A 15,719-nucleotide genomic window follows, 5' to 3' on the forward strand; every position below is an offset into this window, starting at 1 on the left:
GGCACTGAACCAGAATCTTGAAATGGATGTAGAAAAATCAGATATATGGCTTACTGGTTTCAAGATAGAAAATAAATGTTTGAAGTTTACAAAATGAAATAACTTGCTTGAGAGACGGTGTTTTCAGCTGAGACACCTGTGTTCATCTCTCCTTTAAGAGGCAGTAGATGCTCATGAACTCTCCGTGCTGATAACGCATTGAGCCTTTCAGAATTTCATTAAAGCATCTCTTCAAATCTATAATTGAGCAGGTTTACTATAAATTGTGTCTGACAGCATACACTCCAAATTAGCTCTTTTAAGAAAATCAGATACTAATTGCTCTAACCAGTCTGTCCTTCTGTTAGCTCAAGTAACACAGACTTAAAAGTCTCTCTGAAGTTTCTGCTAGTAAAAGGGAAAAAGCAGTTTATTCAAGAACAAATGCATTATGATAAAGATAAAAAACAGGCCTCAAGGAACAAGTGAAGGGCACTGTAGGGCATCCTACAATAAATCAGATTCCCAATTTCTACCAAAACATAGAAGTTGGAAACAAGAAAAGAACAAAAGTATTTTATCAAACAAGAGCTGCAATGTGCTGGACTGAAAGAGATTGAGAAGTCTTTTTTAGGAAAAGGATAATATAAGCTTTCAGAAAATATCTAGGTGTGGATGAGAGAAACAGTGATTGATTGTATAAACATCAGTAATTTTGACAAATCATGCTCTTGTTAATCATAACCCCAATATGAAAAAAGGCCATCTTTTGGAATGAAAACATTCAGTTCTGTCACATGCTCCATTATGGACAGGATTTATGTGGTTTCCTCTTAGCAATGTAAATCAAGGCTTGGAGAGGAAAGTTCTACATATTTTACCCTTCAAAGCCCCCTTATGGCAATTAACAGATACTACAGCTCTACTCCACATCAACATACTCCGGGATTAACATAAATACTGAAAGAAAGAATGATAAGGAAAAGGAAAATTACAGATTTAGTCAAAATGACAAACTTTTAAGGATATTAAAAAAGTGCAAGTTAAGTGAAACAGAGGATGTTAGTTTTAACACAGAATTGAAGTCATGTCAATCTTTTGCTCTAATGTTGGCAAGTTTCCACCCATATTACTTGCAATATTTTACAACAACTATAAACACATGCTATATAGCAAATCACCACTTCTTGCCTCAAACCATAGGTCTATATTTGAAACAAAGTTTGAACTCTAAGCCAATGTAAATAATGCAGAGCTAAATTTGTACAGCTTCAATGCTTATTATGTCCTCTGGTTATTTTAAAGGAGAGTCCTTCTCAAGAAAGTTATAGCTATATTGTCTTACATTTTCCAAAAGGAAAAATGAACTCTAAATCTCATTTCTTTTGCTTTCAAAAGGACAAAAATTCATATCCAAATACCTTGGATGCCCCAGATATAGCTGCATCCATTTTGTCTGCCTCACCCCAGAGACCATAGCTTCATGGTCACCACTAATTTCATTAGTACAGAATCACTTGTATATGAAATAAACAAGCTGCTCTATAAAGGCAGATTCTATTTTCTATTGCACCAGTCAATAATTTTCAAGCTAATGCCCAATACACAAACATGATACCAAACACCTTCGAACTGTCTAATCTTTTTGTCTTATTGACCCAGAAGAATAGCTTACATATCCACATAAAATACAGAAAGATACCATGTTTATATCACATAAATCAATCTCTGGAGTCAGACTTTACTAATGACCAAGTTAGTTACTTCATTCTTGGCCCAATATTTCCATTAGGCCACTAAGTCCATTATGACTTGGAATTCATGTACACATTTATACATATTTTATACACATTTTACAAAACCCTTTTAAAATGTGTAGTAGTTGCCTTTGTCAACTAGCATGTTTTCAAGGGAAGCCTGGTTAGGCCATAACATACACAAATCAGAAGAAATATTAAAGAGCTTAATAAAAGAAATCTACCATGACATAAAAATTAGTCAAGTTCTACTACATTTCAATTAGTATCCACTAAAAAGAGGTCTTTAATTACGGTGGACCGTAATAGTGGCGGAATCATACAGGAAGATTGTATGTTTGTTGCAGTTTTACTTGTTGGAACAGCTAGATGAATTTTTTTTTTCTTTTTAATGGATTTTGAAATGAGAAGTAAACATAAAAGCGTGAACTTTGGCCAAAACAGACAAGGAACAGTAAAGAATTTAGCAAAATTTCATTTTGCAAGGGTCTTCAACTCTCTTTCCTCTACAGCTTTCCAACACCCCAGTTGCTAAACTATATATAGGTGGATTTTTTAAAAAAAATAGAACAGCTTTTACAATTCTGAGTCTATATTGTGCTGTGCAGATGAGATTCTGTTCAATAAAACTGTGAATATTATATAAACTTCTCTAAATAAAGACTACAACAGAGAATTCAAGTTTTTGAATTATCTTACTAATTCTCAACTCCACAGCATGGTAAGACTTATATCAAAGAGAGTTCCCAGTACGAGAGGAAAATTTGCCTCTCTTGTCATACCAAGCAAGAGACGGGTCTGCAACTTCTTCTGGGGCACATGGGGCTGGGAGGGGAGGTACAGCCAGAAAATGACTGAGGAAAAAATGGGAAGGAAAAAAAAAAAAAAATCTGTCCTTGCCATAGAGAAAACAGCAGAAGGCAAGGCATAAAACAACTGCCTTGTTGCAGACAATACAGAACGGAAGGCATATTTTCACTACACTTCTATAATATATACCAAGGAAGATTGGAAAGACCTAGGTTTAGGACATACAGGAGTGTGGATTTTATAGTTTAAAAAAAAAAAAAAGGAAAAAAGAAAACTTAAGTCATTTCAAGAAAAAGTGTAGACCTAACCCACACACTCATTACTTCAGGTAATGCAATTCTATAATTTCATGCTCATATTCTAACCAGCAGGGCACACCAACACTCTCAGTTACAAAGGACTTGGAAGCTGTGCAAACAGCTTGCAGAGGGATCTCACAGAGCACCAAAACACACCAAACTGTAGATTCTCTTGTGTTGCCTTTCAACCTAATTTATGTTTCTTTTCAACCTAATTTCTAATGCTAATTTTAAGATTCACGTAATCTGAAAAAACTATGAATATAACATAGAAAAGCCAAATAGCTATTATGCCTTTTTTTTCTTTTTCTCCTCCTTCAAATACTTAATGGTTTCAACATTTATTTTCTGGAAACCATATCTTTACTGCATATGATGTTTTATGCCTGTAGAGAATACTTGTGTGAAGTGAAGTGAGAAGGCTGGAAATAAAATGAATCACCTACTTGCGATCTCCCTAATCTATACCCAATTTTCTTGCATTTCAGTCATAATAAATTCCACTCCTGGCAGTTTAAAATGTTAATTAACTCCTCAACATAAGTCTCATTAGGTAGGACAGACACTGGATTCTCCTGCTTATACTTTAAATTATTTTTTAAACTAATTATATAGATAACTACTGCTAAAACCAGGCTATAGTGTAGCAGTTTGAAAGAACAAATGACTTAAAAAATAAAATTCTCTTTTTAATTGAGTGATAATTTGTGCTTCCAACTCAGATGTCTTTAATTCTACTCCATAACGTACTAAACAAATGTTACTGAAATAACTATACCAGGACCACATCAGCAAAGACTGAAATTTTTCCATATGGAATATGAAATTGCTGTAATTTTCCATATGGCTTTGCTTACTTTCAGTTCCAAATAGCAAAACATCATAAACAAAAGCAGGCACTTTCATAGACCAGTTATCAAAACCCATCAAGAGTCAAAACTTGAACACTAACATAACACCACAAAGCAAACAGGCTTGGATTTAAAATAAGATTCCAAAGGATATACAATGCAGCCAACATTCAAAGTACATCATTACATTTTAACCAATACCTCTTTTTATTTTTTTTCTCCTTTCCTTCTTTCATAAAATGTTCCTAGAGAATGAATTTGCCATTTTGACACCTTTAGTGTTAAAGCTTGGAAAAAAGAACAATTGTCAACTTTGGAAGGTTATTTCCCACTCCCAAACAACACAATGTTTTCCTGAGTTCTAGCCAAGTAGCTGTATTCTGAAGAGGTTCTGTTTCCTTCCTAGCAAGGAAACAAAGGTAAGTGTTTTATAATATATTATTTGCATTATCCTTATAATCTAGAAAGTGGATTAGGTTTCCACTGCGCTAATATATACACCACTTAAATAGTAATTTGGCGATATAGACTACGTCATCAAATATTAAGCTTGTTATTAATAGCTTTTTGCTTCCTGGGGGTATGGTGCCAGTGAAGTAACTCAAGTAAGATGAAAAATCACGTTGCCTGTAAGTAAGAAAAAAAAAAAAAAAAAAACACCTTTTGCTTCAAAATCCCTCCCGCACAGCAGTTTCTCTGTCATTTATAGGCTGATCAGACATCTCCCTAAAGCTCAGTACAAACCAATTTGGCAGACATGTTTCAGTAAGGCTTCATTCCTGGCAGATACTCAGTGACTACACTGGCAAGTAAGTTGTCCCCAACTTCACCACTGTTCTCAAAGCTTTTACAATGCAGCTTTTACTCTAATAGGATTATCTTCCATAGTCACAGACACTCATCCTGACATCCTCAAGACAGTCACAGGAGTGAGGGGGAGAAAACCTTCTGCATGTGAAATAAAGTCCTCATTCATTCTCATCAGACTTTTGTAGTTACAAAACATATTGAGAGAGAACCAGAGGGGTGAGAGTTTTCTGCGTTCAATTGGTTGGACACTATATCAAAGGTATGACTAGAAAAATATTTACACTTACCAGTAGAAAAAATAAGAACTGTGTTATTCCAAAGATTGTATTTTTTCAGAGCATCAGTAAGGTTTCCTACAGCTTCATCCATAAGTGTCACCATTCCTGAATAACGGCGCCTCTTTTCATCCTTAATGTGGGAATATGGTTTCATGTATTCCTCAGGGACCTCAAGAGGATCATGGACTGATTGAAAAGCAAGGTAGAGAAAGAGAGGCTGGGGAGGAAGGGACAGAATGTAAATTAGTTGAATGTGAAGCATTGCAGGCAAAAGCGCAAAACATCTGCCATTCATCAAAAGGAATAGGAACTATATTTTCATTTCTTTTAGATTTTTGTCTCCTAACCCCTAAGCAAAAACTACTCAAACACTGATAAATAATGAATGCACACCTGTGAAAAACATCAGGTGCATCTTCATAATCACAGCTAAGTTTTTGTGACTCTTCTCCCACTAAACATTGTTTTTCCTTTCTGGAGACTGAATCTTTTAGAAGACATGCTAAATGGGTTCTATAAACTCATTTGCCACAACCTGTGCCAATAAAAAAATCAAATGAAGGGTAGCAAGCCAGCGTTATGTAGCCTAAATGGATTCAGACAAGAGGCAAGGCAAGTTTTGTGGGCACTAGTTCTCACATTTAGTTGTCTTCCATCCCGCAGAAAAGCTTTAATTCACAGCATGAGCATAAGACTCAGCATTAACATTATTCTAAATATTCTTTAGTGTTAAAGTTATCAATAAAGTGATAGCTGCTGACTGCACCTTCTCAGTGTTGTGATTGGCTATCAGATCTATAGCTCTTTCTGTGAACAAATTAGTGGAGTACACATTTTTAAATCCAGTCACAACTTCTTCTCCATCTCGGAAGTCACACGCACAGCGCGTCACATTCTTTGCTTTGATGAGCACACAGCGGTCATGAGAGTAGTAATCCTCACTCCCCAGAAGATAGCCTAGAACAGGAAAGGTGACAAGCAAACAGGTACATCAGGAAAAACAAGGTCAGAGATAAATGTCGGGATTTGATGATCCCTGGACAAGGCTCGTTATTTCAGTGTTCAACATTTCTTGGGCTTTTCGGTGCTAATGCAAACAGTAATTGCAAAAAATACAAAACATCTTGACAGGTAATGACTACGCAGTAACTTTATATCAGACATTACCATTAATTAACACAATCATAGCAAGGGCAGTTACCTGGCCAGGTACTATTGTGATTTTTAGCTTGTATGATTTTGTATATTTGCCTTTTCACAAAAGATTTCTCTCTATTAGAAAGTTTGGAGTTATATTTTGTTTGCCTTTATTCAACAACATTAAAGTACCCAGCATTTTTCATATCAGCTGCAAGGCAATTTCTGGTCTGCTGCTGACATCAGCTGGTGAAAAGGGATATTATTTAAAGATCTCCCAAACAAACAGGCTAGACAAAAATTCTGGTAAAGAACTTCTCTATCAAGACTCATTCTATCAAGCTTTGAACACTTTTGCTTTTCACCGAACCAGAAACAAAATATTTCACAAACTTATTTTGAAGATTGAATGATTTTGAAATATTCCATTCAATGAAAGCATCCTGAGAAAAAAGAATTGGGGATTAATAACTTTATATTTAGTACCAAGTGAAAGAGATGCCTTACTGTTTACCTGACTACAGACTAACATCTGTGATACTTGTGTAAAACTATTAGATCTTCAGGCAATGCTGGGGCAGAAGCATTAAGACAGGAAAAATAAATCACATGTAGTCAGCAGGTTCTTGTACAAGTTACTTCCCAACTTGAAATTCTTGTACAGTGCTTTTTGGATGCTGTTTTATAGAGTTTCTTAGACCACCTTCTTTGCCATGGAGTCTGGGAAAGCAACTTAAATTATGCTGTATTACCAAAGCATGAGCACATCACGATATGAAGTGTGTGGTGTAAAGTGCTTTTAAAAGTTTCTCTTTTTAAAAGATCAGCTTATCAGATACATTTCATTATTTACAGAACAATGAATGTCTACTGCTGATCTAATGCAAAAGTTCGGTTCAAAGGTGCCTCTAGAAATCATATTGACGATACACCTTGAATTTCCTAAACATCTTCACTAAATTCAGTAGCTATGACATTTTCTACAATAAATCTTATGGCTTTGACATGCCTTTAAGGCATTACTTTTTTTAAACAAAAAGTTATACCTCGTAAACAGGCATGCTCAAGTATTGATTTAGGGATACATTAACAATAAATCTATCACCCTTAGAAGAAACAAGTCATTTCTCCTTTTTTAAATGCTATTTGTATTATTAACATATTAACATTACCAAAGAAAGTATCAAATCCTCTCCGGGTTGGAAGGCATTCCTTTCTGTACATGCCCAAATGCCACTTCCCCACCATGTGGGTAACATATCCTGCCTCTTTAAGGAGCTCTGGGAGTAGCTTCTCATCCAGGGGGAGGCATGTGGGTTGGCAAGGCCAAATTATTTGGTGTTGTAAACCTGTGTGGATCTAGAAGGAGATGAAAAAAGAAAAAGAATAAAGAAAAGGAGCAGATATGAGTTACAATTTAATATAACACCTTAGACAATGTACACATCCAGGTATGCAACATTGTAAGTGAGGGCCCAAAGAAACAAAATGGCAGCGCAAGAAGGCGTGAGTTTGAGAGGATCCTGTTTTAGGGGTGCCCCGCAGAGCAGTTACAGGGGCCAAGGGTGGCGGAGGGGGGAGCAGAGAGGAAGATAACGAAATAGTGCTGCAGGTGGCAGCAAGAAGATCTTTCCAAGCACAAACTAAGCATAATTAAAAACCATCTTTCATGTTTTCAGATGAAAACCTGACAGGCAGCAACTACCATTACAGTCTGTTTGAAGGCTAAGCGCGACGTCTGAATGTGGAACGAGAAATGTCAAGGGGCGCTGGGGACAGGCTGAAAAAGAGCCCTGCGGGTGAAGAGCTTTTGTCTGTGGGTGAGGATAGTCACTGGGAAAAGGGCGCTGCAGGTCAGGAAAGCAAATGTTTGTATCACTGCTCTAAGCAGACATGATAAATACATCCATACATAAACACGCGTATATACATGCTTAAAGGGAGCATAAGCACTTTTAGAATAAGTATTCGAATATGAGGGATAAAGCAAGTTTTATATGCTGCCTAAATCTGACCACATAAGTTTCCAGTCTTAAAAAGTGACTTATCATATATATTTACAAAAACGTCACGCAACAGGCATTACCTGAAATATTTCTTGTATTACTGATATGACTCTCCAGCTGGCATGTACCATAAGCTTACTTTTGTCAACTCCGCTCTCTCTCTCTCTCAAAAACAAAAGCAATTATCCTAAACCTAGGACAGGAAGTGGATGTTCAGGCTACAAATATCTCATTTATTTACTAAATATTTCCAGTAATTAGCCTTTTTCAAAGCAGAAAATTTCCAGAGCCCTCTGGACCACAAGACAGCTGATTTTGTAACTAACCAATCCAGCAAACCACATAATTAACTTTAAAAGTATCACTTAACATTGCTGTGAATTCACTTTTAAATCAAATGAGTCCTGATCTTAACCAAGTGGGTAAGTAGGCACTCACTCACTTAAGTTAAGTTTTTAGTATTTTTCACTATATTTTAATATACTGAAAGACACAAGCTAACAAAGCACTGTAAACTCTTCCAGTGCCTCTAGAAGGCAAAAATAAGGAGAAAATAAGATAAAAATCTATAATTTTTATAAATCAATACCTTTGCTCTTTGTTCATTTAGAACAAAATGCTTATCAAAATTCCACCTCTGGAGAGGACCAGATTTACCAAATTTAGGATTTTTTCCTCAATCTCAAAGCAAATATTAATCAGTGCTATAAAACAAACAAACAAAAAAAAAAACTGTGCACACTTGCTACATAATTATTTCTTGCACAGCATATATCCCCAATTTTATATAAAATTACTGCCTTTTTTTTTTTTTTTTTTGTAAAAAGGTCAACCTGAATAATTACATTATCAAGTCAGATACATACCAGTTAAATCAAGGCTGATCTATGAACATTTCCATTTTTAGGAGCAGTACAGAACCTCCACTTAATAATGAAATATTTCTACACAAGCAGCTTAGAGTACAAATTATATTCTAGAAATAGTAAAAATGAAGAAAAGCATTATTTTAGGTTATGTATATACAAATTTTAAGAAAGCTGAAGAATCAGCTATATGTCCCTAATCTTTATTACAGACTCCTGAGGTTTCTAAGAACACATCAAAGCTGCCACCAAAGGGTATCATCTAGAATGGCCTTTCTGAGAGAACAAGAGAGAATAATGTAGCCAACAGTTCAGGAAGGCACTTGTTTTCATTCTGAACACTTTCCTTAAAAAATCTCTATGATTAACACACATACATGTAGGATTTTCTGATAGAGATGGAAAATACACCTCATTCTTTGTCAGTTCCCTCTTTCTGTTCTTGCTTTACTTCTTCCTTCCCCATTTTTATCAAAGTTTTTTTTAAAACAAGGAGAGGGGATGCAAGAGAATAATAAAGTTCCGCAACGTGATGAAGGCTGATTCTTACCGCTGCACAGCAGAAAACTGAGGGCATTAGATACCAGACCAAGGTGCAGTCAATCTGCACCCCACCAGAGGTGGGTACGTAAAGATATGGTATCATATAAAGGAAGATATATGGGTTAGGACGTATTCACATACTGCACTGGAAAATAAGCCGCAATGTTACATGTCCGTCCAGTCAATGGCCTAACAGAAGAGGACAGTATGGGAGATATTTTTCCAAAGACACCACTCCGCCTGACCTGACCTGAAGCGCAGACACCTCTATGCTTTTCCGAAGGGCCTTGCAACAAGACCCACATTTAGTCAACTTTTAAGCCAGTAAACAAAAGTGAAGATGGTTTATTTGCACGTAAATACACCTCATCTTCATAAATTCATGGAGTCACAACTTGGAGTCTTGCTCCAAGTGATTATTTAAGTGAGATGAAAGAAGGCCACACTATACGTATACATTAATACCTTAATGTATATGCTATACATTAACAGCAGACGGCAAGGAAATCCGTCATCAAGTAAGTGTTAGCGCAGTATGTCCTATTCAGAGTACAGCACCAGAAAGACTAAAGAAAAGCCCCAGAATTAAGCGCGGGAGAAGCTGGGAGCCATCGAGAGGTGCAAACCCTCCCTGGAAAGCACGGGAGATGCCATCCCGAGCAGCGGCAGCCGCACATTTTGGCATTTTTTGCAGCTATATTTTTCCTTTGGCGGCGGGAAGACGCTCGCTGCGGCGCCCTCCGGGAGGGTCACTCACGCCTGCCCGCCCGGGTAGGGCGAGCCAGGAGCGCCGCACGCGCGGAGCTCGGAGGCTCCGGAGGGCCGCGCTGTTATCCCGGGATGGGCGGGCGGCTCCCGGGCCCTGCGGGGGGCGCCGGCCGCTCCGCGCCGCCGCCGGGCGCTCGCAGCGAGCCGAGGGGCGCGCTCGGCCCCGCCTGGCGGCCGTTGCGCGCGGCCGTTGCCGCCGCGCCGCCCTACCTGGTAGCGGCCGCTGAGGAGCTGGCTGCGCGACGGCGTGCACAGCGGCTGCGTGTAGTAGCGCTCCAGCCGCACGCCGCCCGCGCCCAGCGCGTCCAGCCGCGGCGTGCGGATGGCCGAGCCGTGCCAGCCCACGTCGCCCCAGCCCAGGTCGTCGGCCAGCAGCACCACGAGGTGCGGCGGGGGCCGCGCCGCCCGCAGCGGCCACCAGAGCGGGCAGCAGAGCAGGCAGAGCAGGCGCCAGCCGCCCGCCCGCCGCGCCATCGCCGCCCGCCCGCGCAACCAGGAACTGGCGGCGCCGCCAGGGCGGGCCGGGCGGCCAGGCCGCCCCCGAGCGGGCAGCGGGGCCCGCCCCGGGGCTGGGTCCCGCCGCGGGGAGCGCCCCGGCTCCGCCCGCCGCGGCGGGGCCGCGGGCAGCGCCTGACACAGGCCCGGCCCCCGGCTCCCCGCGGCCCCGGCCGCCCCCGGCCCTCGGCTCCTCCCTCACGGCGCCGCGCGCGTGACCGGGGCCTCGGGCTTCGGGAGGCTTTGTGGTGCGGGCCGCGTCAGCGCTGCGCAGTTTAAATTGATTCATTTAATAAAGGAATGATTAATAATAATAGAAGTGTTTCTAAAGTTGTTGTCTGTGATACCAGAGTATTCAACGCAGTGATGCTGGAGTTCTGGTTTTTATCTTCTTTTCACTCCCACCCTACAACCCCCTTTGGAGGCTGTGGGGTTTTTCCCAACACCACACACCTACCTGGGAGCTTTCATATCAAGATGTTCTTGCTTCCATGGAAGTCAACAGACTTTGCACCAAGACCATGGCAGCCCATACGGATTATACAGAGTTTACTTGATGCCTGAGCTAGGTGGAGCAGCCAACACTGGTGCCTGCAAGGAAAACTGTGCTGGTCTTGCTGCTTCCCACATTGCTACAGCCCTGGAAAGATGGGTGGCCACTGAGGAGGCCACAGTAGAAAGTGCTTGGCCCCTCTCCTCACGCTCCTACCAGCACCGCTGCTGCTCTGGTCCTTCCCCTGTCCATCCCCATCTGCCAAATCATGGGTGACTTTTTTTTCTGAGGATGTTAGAATAAAATTTTGTTTATACAGAGAAGCAGCTTGATGTAGCTCTGGCAGTAAAATATTGCTTGGGACTGTTAGGGAGTAGGAAGGAACTGAAGCAACCTGAAGCCGAAGGAACAGCAATGCCGACAGGGCTGTTTCTTCAGACCATGTAATCTTCTAAGGCAGTATCATAAAAACCACTAATCTAATTGAAATCTTGATGTAAAACCTAAGAGTGAGTACTGCAAAATGACAAAAATAACTGTCAACTCTACTGGCTTGCATTCATCCAAGGAATTTTAATGTCTATTTAGATATTAATTAATTATATGTTTAACATTTAGCTGGAATGGTATGGATGTACATTTACAAATTAATATAGTCATTTGGTACTAGGTGAAAAAATCCGCATTAAAAATGTTATTTATCAGTAAATAAAGGCAAAGATTAAATATGCCAGATTCCTGTTTGCTGTTCTTTGGACTAACAAGTCTCTGTGGAAAGAAGTCTTTTTCCTATGAATGAACCCTCCTGGATAAGCCTGTGAAGTTACCAGCTCTTTACTTCCAAACTGTGCTACCTCCAGATTAGGAAGTTACAGGAGGAATACTCTTTCAAGAGGTAATTTATTTATCCTGATTGTCATAAATACACAGCTGTATTATGACAATTCAGGGTATATCAGATGACTGATTTATAATCCCTTGAGGAGCCAGATAGGACACCAGTATCAGAGGAAGAAGCAACAATACCTCCTAAAGTTAGTTTTCCCTGAAATGAATTCTATTATTGCCAAGTTATGTGATATTTGACTATGAGTTAGATTTTCTTGGTTGAGATGTGATTCATACTGTTTAAAAGACTGGAAACTTCCATCTTACCTTATTTTTAGTTCTGATCAGTCACCAGTCACAGTTGTCTCTGAATTATGTATTTCCATGTCCTTGTTATATGTAAAATTCTATTCAAATGTTAGCATATTCCCATGGAAACAATGCTTGTTCATTCAAAATAATTACCTTGAAACTCTACACAGTGCTGATGCAAACACAAATATTGGATATACGTTTTATGATCAAATTAATTATACCTATTCACCTGGCATGGTTTCAAAATTATCACTGTGTTCAAGTGCTGCTGAACTCATATCCCTTTTAGAACATTGTCAAGAGTAATTTGCTATTTATTCTGCTCAACAGAGTAAGATAACCTGCTTGCCTGAGTTGTTAGAGTTATAACACTAAATCAAACCATCTAATACATACACAGCAAATATAACTTATGTGCACAGCTGCAATCTGGAGGTTGATGCTGTCATATGTTCTTCAAGGTTTTATTAATTTTATTGCAGAAATGTCCTGTCTCCCTTTCCGTCATTTAAGTTTGGTTTATTTAATTGGAAGCCCTCTCAAAACATTCACGTACTGCTTAAACATTCTTGCGCTTACTCACTTCCCCTAGCTGCATCTTGACACTGTAAGGTTATGCAACATTATATCACAACATACCATGAGAAGAAATAGCGTCAGGAAACCACACACACACACACACACACACACACAAAAAAAAAAAAAAAAAAAAAAAAAAAACTGCCAAGTGCCCCCATCAATTTCTTCACGTTTGTATTTTTAATTTTATAACTATGACAGATTGACCTGTATGTGTGAACCTCTCTGTGAGAATGATTTGTCATGTTTCTTCTTCCCCTTAGAAGAAGCAAACTGTACAATGTTTTGCAATGTTTAGCTATCCTAACATATTAAGGATAAGCTGGCTTGTGTAACAGAATAGTAAAAAAGAAGGTGGGTGAACTCAAAGTCCAGCCAGAAATATGGCCATCACACAGCTCAAACGCTTCCAATACTCAGTGCTGCTTGCTTAAAACTACTTCAGGTATCTCTACCCCTCAGTACGTTGTTAAACATAAAGCACAGTCAGACATAACAAGATGCTGCAAGTTGTCATTTGTCATATTTATCGTCAGTGAGGAATATGAAGTTGTTCTGGTCTTACAAGTGGGGTGCAGTAAATTAACCTTACTTTGTATTGCCTTTACCCCCAAAGTATGTCTCGCTTTTTTGTCTAATTCCTTAAATATTGAATTGAAATAAAAATTAAGTGTCCATAGTTCAATTTTGACTGGCCTTGACTGTCAATGAGAAGCCCATAAGAAATCGGTGTTTAGGTCTCCGCTCCATAGATCATTTGTATTCACAGTGCACACACAGTATCGCTCCGGAGTTCTCATGGTCATGTTTGGAGTCTGAGCCTGAATACGAGGAATCACTTACATGCTTGTTAACCTTGTGCACATACCTAAACTAATACATACTCCTGAATGCCATTATTACTGAATAGAAGGGTTTTTTTGATTGTTTTGTTTTGTTTTTCCCATCAGTCCCATGCTCCTGTTATCTATGAATATTATATTTTTAAATGGGATAGGTCATCCAAATTGACATAGAGGGAGAAAATGAGTGGTTGCGAAGTCACACGTGGAAATGTGGTGCAAGTACATAGAGCAAACAGTTTCTGAGCTCACAGGAATGCTGTAGTTATATCTATGATTCGTTATCTTTTGCACAGACTTCAGAAAACCAGCCCTTTCTGAGTAGTCTGTCTGCTCTGGTCAATGTGTTATTGAGTAGCATTTCTTTCTTCCAAGCTGGAAAAAAAATCTGCTTCTAGCACCCTCAGAGGAATGTGGAAGTCATCAAGGAGACTGAGGCGGCTTCCACAACTCCGGGCAAAACGCGTGTTTTGCTATTAGCAAAACCTATTGGGAAAGTGGATGCAAGAACCTGCCTAAGTGTAACGGTTACTGCAGCGTACACTCCGTGACACTATGACTAGTCAGTCTGCTCATTACTCATTATTCAAACTGACTGTAGGAAAGGATTATCTGTAGCCTAATAATAAGTGTTATTCTCTGTAAATGGGAATTGTGACCTTGCTATCATTCAAAGGATCTGTTGAGATACTGTGGAATTGAGAAGTGAGTTTTAACCATTTATTGTTTTCCTGTTTATATTATCGCAACCCTGCTTTTTCAGGTTAACAAATATTTAACATTAAAAAAAACCCTCCACTGTGGCTTTAATTATATATTTTGTCAATATTTCTGTGTAACAACATATGATTCTTACTGCTGTTCAGTTTATAGCTAATAGGAAAAGGATGAACAGTTCTTCAAGGTCTAGAGCAAGGCCTAGATTTGGACCATTAAATCAATGCTCCATTGTACAGTACTCTTTATTTCTACCCAGAAATAGAACAGTGACATCACATGTGTTGTAAAATGTTATATGTAATGTACTAACTAGAAGATCCATACAAAATAATAACTGTGAAAAATGGCCTCCTCTAAATATTTAGAAATATCTAATTTTGAACTTCTGTCAGAATTTCCGCAGGGATAATGCATTGGGAAGGAATGCTGGCAATTCAATTTCCCTTAAATTATTTTTTAACAATGCTGAAATTTATTTCAGTACTTTAGAGAAAATTTCTGTGCAGAGCCAGTGAAATTCTAATGATAAGATTGTGATATCAAGGGGAAATGATAAAGTACTTGACTACAAAGACAGGCAAAGGAAGAACTATGTCGCAAGGAGAAAGAATTTGCTATTGGTCGACACCAAGAGCAGTTTTCTCCTCAGCCACAGCTCCGACCCCGTGGACAGCATGTGGACAAGTGGAAAGGAGGATCTACTAATTCCCAACCATTTTCTGCTCACATCAGAGGAAGAGCGCTGCATAGCTCTTCATTAACCTTGCTCAGATCTCTGATATGCATAGGCCATATACAAGGAAGCAAATGGGTGACAGCATAAAATTCCTCACTAATGTGGCAATGAAGATCATGAATTTGGTGATTAATGAATCTGAGTAGTTTCATTTTCTTAATTTCATGGGTATAAATTGATATATTTCTATTATACAATTTCCCATTCCCACCACCTCTGTTTATGCTTTGGGATTTCTACCCTTTCCCTGCAGGCGGCTTCTTGTTGGTTCAGTCAACACCAGTGGCTCTTGTACAATGGTTGCTGAATAATTTTTTCCTAAAAGTTCAACTTCCAAATTCTGTCCAACTTTGCTGAGTTCTGTGGGAACATATGCGAACGCCAGACTCCGCTGAGCACCATAGCTGAAACAGCCAGATGTAGTGTTGCCAATAACCTGATAAAAGAAGCAAATGTATCCTTAAAAAGCTCTCAGTTTAGATACTTGTTTCATATATCAATTAAGTTTGGAGTGTGTCATGCAGTTCATAAATTTCTTCACCATCAGGGAAATCACCCTAAACTCCTTAAAACCCTAGTCTATACCTATTGTGTTCAATTAACTTTT

General features: G+C 39.2%; 2 protein-coding genes across 2 annotated transcripts in view; both read right to left on the reverse strand.

Moving 5' to 3' along the window:
• ARSB (arylsulfatase B) overlaps positions 1 to 10,578 on the reverse strand; it is a 57,105-nt gene extending 46,527 nt beyond the window's left edge. The window contains exons 1-4 of the mRNA XM_088519619.1: positions 10,315 to 10,578; positions 7,094 to 7,280; positions 5,551 to 5,741; positions 4,794 to 5,001 (exon numbers count right to left, since the gene is read on the reverse strand). Of these exons, the coding sequence (XP_088375745.1) occupies positions 4,794 to 5,001; positions 5,551 to 5,741; positions 7,094 to 7,280; positions 10,315 to 10,578 (850 nt within the window). The remainder of the gene's footprint in view (positions 1 to 4,793; positions 5,002 to 5,550; positions 5,742 to 7,093; positions 7,281 to 10,314) is intronic.
• Positions 10,579 to 15,233: 4,655 nt separating this feature from the next.
• The window catches only part of DMGDH (dimethylglycine dehydrogenase), a 41,468-nt gene continuing 40,982 nt past the window's right edge, over positions 15,234 to 15,719 (reverse strand). The window contains exon 16 of the mRNA XM_088519618.1: positions 15,234 to 15,548. Coding sequence (XP_088375744.1) covers positions 15,333 to 15,548 — 216 coding nt within the window. The 3' untranslated portion in view covers positions 15,234 to 15,332. The remainder of the gene's footprint in view (positions 15,549 to 15,719) is intronic.

This window comes from Tinamus guttatus, unplaced genomic scaffold (genome assembly GCF_059628265.1).
Source record: "Tinamus guttatus ecotype Peru unplaced genomic scaffold, ASM5962826v1 Tinamus_guttatus_pri_ptg000064l, whole genome shotgun sequence".
In the NCBI taxonomy this organism is placed as follows: domain Eukaryota; kingdom Metazoa; phylum Chordata; class Aves; order Tinamiformes; family Tinamidae; genus Tinamus; species Tinamus guttatus.